Genomic DNA, 6,092 nt, shown 5'->3' on the forward strand with positions numbered 1-6,092 from the left:
GGTCATGTAGCACCGTGAAAAGTCAGGCAGACTACATGTTAAAACCTGATTCAGCTACTGGCTGTGTGACCCTGGGCAGAGGACTTCACCTCTCTGAGCCTCTCCTCTAAAACGGGGGAAACGGCACCTACCTCCTGAAGCTGTTATGAGGAGGACCAGTTTCAGGATACACAGTCCTTGCCTCCCTTGGACTCACCTTGTGGCCAAGACCTGGCATTCCATTGTCATCTCTGCCTTCCAGGTCGTGCCTGACCATTTCTTCACAACAACACCCCTGTCTTTCTGCTGCTTTATTTTCAGCTCCATGTCGCAGACCGCTCCGTTTGGTGGTTTGGGAGAACATTTCCGTCGCCTGATGAGAAACTGTATCCCATGCTGAGATATCTGAAACGCGTGGCTCTGGTGTGCAGAGCTGGACCGGCAAGAGCAAGCACCTAGGGAAGGAGAGATGGATTCAGGGAATTCGTTTCCAAATGAATGGAGAACAGGCTGCTTTGGCTTCTTGCTGTGGGCGTGTGCAGGAGCAGAATGCTGACGAGGGGAGATTTCTTGTTGACCCACAGAATTTCAGGGCTAGAGGGGGACTCAGAGACCACTTAGTTCTTGTTTAATAAGAGAGAAAACTGAGGCCCAGAGATGGGAAGAAACTTGCCCAAAAGCACACAGTAAACTGGGCTAGAGTCAGGCCTAGATCCCAGATGCTCTCACCCCTCTGTCCCTCCTTTTGTCCCCCGTTCACAGGTGACCACCCAGAGGACTGGGAATGGGCCCACCTGTCCAGCCTTCCTCGCCTGTTGGTGGAGCCCCAGCCCGACCCCCCAACTCTGACCTTCCTGTTGTCAGTGTGAGGTGTCTGGCTTCTGTGTACAGTGGTATAGGGACCTGCCTCCAGCAGCCTGCAGCCCTCCAGGCCTGGGGAGGAGCTCCACTGGCACCTCTTCAGTGGGATTACCCTGACTCCTCCAAGTAACATGTTGGGGCTGCCCAGAGGTACACAACTCAGATGCCACCGGTACCCAGAGCCTTCTGCTGGGTTCCTTCTACAAAACACTTCTTCCTGCATGAATGGGTAGACTCGTCTGTCCTGTTTTACAGATGGGGAAACTGAGGCTCTGAGAGTGCAGGGTTTCTCCAAAGGCCACCCAGTGACAGAGCCATAGCGCTAAGCCTTGACTCCAGGTCAGCCCCTGTGGAAGAGGAGGGTTGCACCAACAGAGGAGAGAGAGAGGAGAGAAAGAGAGGGGGAAGCGTTGATATGAGAGAGACACATCAATTGGTTGCCTCCCGTACATGCCTGATGAGCTAGGGATCAACCCTGCAACCTAGATGTGTGCCCTTGACGGAGACTCGAACCCAACACCCTTCCGTGCATGAGCTAACACGCTAACCACTGAGCGAGGGATGGTGAGAGGGAGAGCCAGGCAGGTTCTCTGGCTGATGGGATTGTGTCCTGTGCCCACTGCTGGGACTGCACCTCCAACCCCACTGCCGATGGGCCATGTGTATGAGGTCTGTCTGCACTGCTCGCTATTGGTTTTATCTGAAAGCACTTGCAACTGTTGTGGAAAAGGGAAACACACTCAAGCGAGAGAGATTTTTTCTCCTCCTCCCTCTCCCCTATCATCCCACCATGATAAGTGCTGGCCTCAAAGGTTTCTCAGAGAGAAGGCGCCAATTTTATCTTCCTGGGCAGGGAAGAGGAAGAGTCTTAAAGGACAGGCAGCAAAGGGTAGGGAAGGGCATGCCAACCAGAGGGAACAGCATGAGCAAATGCCAGAAGGAAAGAAGGGACGTGTGTTTGAGAATAAGAACTTTGATCTGGGCTCAGCATGGAATGCCTGAGAGTTTGAGGAGGAGAGACGAGGCTGGTGAGGTGGGCCATAGTGAAGGGCCTTAACTATGAACTTAATGTGATCTAGGAGATGGGAAATGGCGGGATTATGAAATGTTCTGATCTCTCTGTATGCTGAGTGTTGGGTGGAACAGAACAGAAATACTAAGATGAAATCCACCCATTAAACAACCACTCAGTAGGCAGCAAGTCCATGCCTGATCCTGCACAGGGTTGGCTGCCCCCTCACCCCCCACCAAGATGGGAGACCAGAAGGAAGACACCCACACTGCACTCTGGGCCAGGCTCCAGGCTGTCCCCTCTGGATATCTTCACCTCAAACTGTGTCTTTTGAGGCAACACCTTCATAAGGCAGCCTCAGAGGCCCACAGCTGCCAGACTCCTGCTTATCTCTCTTGTAAACACAGATGTTTTACTCTCTTGTCAAAGGAATGCTCTTACAGCTTGCCTTGGGGAAAACAGAAATTTCAACCCCTCCAGCCTCCCGAAAAAATGCCATTGTGAGGTCTCTGGCTCAAATGCAAAATTGTGCAAATCTCTTCTTTGAAAGCAGAGGAGCCCCCTCCCCCCCCCCACACACACACACACTCTCTGGGCCTCCGCTCCTTCATGTGGGAAAGGCAGGAGTTGGCTAAGAAAGCCCCTTACTTATATGTTTACTAGTTTATCTCCCCAATAGACTGAAGCTCCTGAGGGTGAAGGCCGCGTCTCACACACACGTGGAACCCCTGGCACCATTTTCAAGAAATGTTTGTGGAATGAATGAATGAACGAACGAACAAATATGGGCAAATATGGGAGGGTGCCTTCTTGCTGTGTTGTCCTAGGATTTCAAGCAGTCGGTGAAACACAACTGTGAAACATTCGTCTGCTTTCAGCAAGCCCTCAACTTTACTAGAGCTAAAATTTAGTGGCTGCTTCAGGGTGTAAGGCGATTCTCTTTGCCACCAGGTTTCGGGTTGGACATGGATTTCCCATTAGTCACCTCGGATCAGGGGACAGAAAGTGCTGGGAGTCGCTCCCAGAGGACCCACATTTCTCAAGGACAATTGAGTCACTCAATTCACACGACAGCTGTTGTCTGGTTAAATGCCCACTTCTCATCACATTTTAAACAATGACCCAGAAGACCCTGTTCCTGGGACCCAACAAAGAATGACTGCCAAGGTCAGAGGGTAGCTTTAACTTGACCTCTTTATAGCTGCCTCAGAAGGGCAGCTGGAATGTGGGAGAGAGAGAACTGGACACTGAGGTAGATGGATTAGGGTCTCTCCAGCCCCAACACTCAGCAGCTTTGTGATGAGGTGTAGGGGGGTTCACTTGACACACACCCCCACCCACACACACACCTCAGTTTCCTCTTCTGTAAGGTCTGAGAATTAATGGCTGGGATCCCGGAAGCTGTTGGCCGAGACTGCAAGATGTGCTCAGGTAAGTTGGTTCCTATCTTTGGGTTTCAGCTCTGCCCAGTGCCTCTGAGCCACCTCTGCCAAACCTCCGGTTCCTCACCTATAGAATAACCATCTCATAGACTTGCGTAAGGTTAAATGAGAAAGCTACATGAAAAGGTTCATAAACTGAGAAATGTTGTGGGATGCAATGAGGCTAGTATTCTATTTATTATTTTTTTAATTCTTCAAACCAGATGACTATGTGTTTTACCAAATGTCAAGTACATTGGCCTAGATATTGTGGTTTGAGTCCAGCTCTGTGAGTTAGGCCACATCTCACTGTGAGCGAGGCAGTGGGCTAGGGCTGTGATGATAGGAGCTGATGCTAGAAAAATGACGAATCTAATGATTTCAGGTTTTATCTACAGGCGATGAGGAGCATGGAGAGTTTTTAAGCAGGAATAAGAGAGGATCAGAACTGTCCATTAGAAAGAACATTCTGGTTGACTGTGTGGGGGATGGCTTGGGAGGGTGACGCTGGGGCAGGGAAACTGATGCACAGTGGTCCTGAGACCCAAATAGGGCTGGCAAAGCCAGAACAAGGTCTGTGTGACTCCAAGGTCTAGGCCCATGGTTACAGCATGTTAATGCCTCACTGATTAATAGAAAATACGATGAGAGACTTTTTGCTAAGAGCAAGGCCTATGATGAGAGCATTAACCTTTCATAGGAGGGGTTAAATGTCACAAGCAGGAGGTGAGAACTGGTTGACATAGCCTCATCCCCCACCCCAAGCCTCCCAAATGGCCCATTTTAGATTGGGAACGATTTCTTTGAAGTCATTAAACGGGAGAAAAGGGGGAGGAGGGGGAGGCATGAACAGATTTGTACTTTGCTGTACTTATTTGAATGAATGTTTTCATTGAAGGCAACCAAAGTTCTGCCACCCCCAAACTTGTGCCTTTGGGATATTGATTTTAAGTTGATTATTAGAAACAAAAGACTCAGAAAGAACCTCCCCTCAATGCTTTTTTGCATAAGGAGATTCAGAGGGAAAAATCCGCTTTAGAATGGACCGGAACATAATTGCCTTCGCATTAGGCAGGAAGACTCCAAGCAGGAGCTTGTCTCAATTCTGGGCGTCTTAGCAAAACTTTACTTGCCATGTGTGTTCCACTCTTCCTCAATTAGTTGTCAATCAACCACACTCACTTTGGAAATCTAAGATCTCATTTCCCGCCTTTCTCTTTTGTCCAAAATGACATATACACCCAATTTTGCCTCACTGTCTTCGGAATTTTCATGCTTATGTGAATTCCTCATGTGCATTTATTAAATGTTGGTTTTTCCCCCCTGTTAATCTGTGTGGCTTATTTGATTATTAAACCAGCTAAAAGAATTTAGAAGGTGGCAGAAAGAGTATTATTATTTTTAGCCCTGATATTCTCGAGGCCTTTATTTTTAAGGCCACTTTCTTCCACTTAAGGAGGACGGCCATCCAGGTAATGGAGGAGCATTATCCATCATGAAAATCCTGCAGCCCTTTGCATGATGGAGTTTTCCCGCCGGATGGTTAGGGCAATGGAATGACACAACGATGTCCATGGAGACCAAGACTGACCCCAGCCTCACTTTTGTCAATGCATTCCCCCTGGTGTCCCCAGCTCTGGCACTATGACAACTGGAGTCAATATCTGCTCTAATGTGTTTTGGTCTCATTAACATGGACTGGATTAAGCAGCTCACATGGGCTTTTCAATTAGGAAGACAAATTTCTGACAGTGTTTACAAAGGGATTAGATCCCTGCTTAGCATGTAATTGGCCTGGCCTTTCTGTCCTTTCTTCCTTCCCTTCCTTCCTTCTTCCTTCCTTCCCTCCCTCCCTCCGTATTTCCTTCCTTCCTCCCTTTTTTCTCTCTTTCTTTTCTTCCCTGTGTTCCATGAACAAATGGGTTTACCCTGTTTCTCTCTGGGGGATGCCTGGCCTGATACGCTGGTATGAGTAGGCATGCGATTAGTATCATTTAACCATCCATCCTAGATGACATCTAACCCAGCTACCTATCCGGGCTTGACTCTATTCTAGCCTTTGCTTGCATACCTCCAGCCCTTGGGAGCTCACTACCTCAAGAGCCAGCCCATGTGCCTGTTAGAAGGCCCTGCTCACAAGAAGGTTCTTTCTGGAGCTGAACTGGCCCCCGGAAGAGTATCCTTCACAGCCAGGCCTGTCAGAGCCCTGCTGCTGCTGCTGCTGCTGCTGCTGCTGCTGCTGCTGCTCTGAGGTGAGAGACAGAAACCTCAGGCTGCAGGACAGTCTCCTTTGTGTGAACCCCCTCTTCTCTCACGGCTCCTCCTTTGCATGGGGCTGTCCTCACCTCCCACAGGCACTATGTGCACATAGTTTCAGCAAAAAGCCTTCTCTCTCTTTCTCTTTTTAAGTTAAAAATCTACCATAAACATTATTCCACATAACGCGTCCACTCTTCAAAACACAGCTACCTTTAAGCACTTCGGAGTGTTTCGTGTGGTGGCATCATGGCTGGCTTCATCACCCACCCGGCTTTTTCACAGATTTCCACAGCATCTTTGTTCATACGGCTTTTTACCTCTATTGAGTCATTTCCCCCGGAGAAAAACACATGAATGAGATTCCTGGATCATTTGTCTTGATTTGGCTTTCGTACACGTTGGTAGATGACCTTACGACGTCCACCCGGTGCAGGGTGCCACCGCAGTAGCTGGAGTTTCCCTTTCACAGGAAACTTCACCTGGATCAGCTACCAGCTCTCCTCTTTTTCATACTTTCTCCTATTTTATGGGAACAAAACCATCTTGAGGTTGTTTTAATT

General features: G+C 48.8%; 1 protein-coding gene across 1 annotated transcript in view; it reads right to left on the reverse strand.

Annotated features, from left to right (window-relative positions):
- The window catches only part of ALDH1B1 (aldehyde dehydrogenase 1 family member B1), a 52,255-nt gene that overhangs the window by 23,028 nt on the left and 23,135 nt on the right, over positions 1-6,092 (reverse strand). Inside the window, 1 exon segment of the mRNA XM_006758455.2 lies at positions 197-434. Coding sequence (XP_006758518.1) covers positions 197-306 — 110 coding nt within the window. The 5' untranslated portion in view covers positions 307-434.

This window comes from Myotis davidii, unplaced genomic scaffold (genome assembly GCF_000327345.1).
Source record: "Myotis davidii unplaced genomic scaffold, ASM32734v1 scaffold534, whole genome shotgun sequence".
Lineage (NCBI taxonomy): Eukaryota > Metazoa > Chordata > Mammalia > Chiroptera > Vespertilionidae > Myotis > Myotis davidii.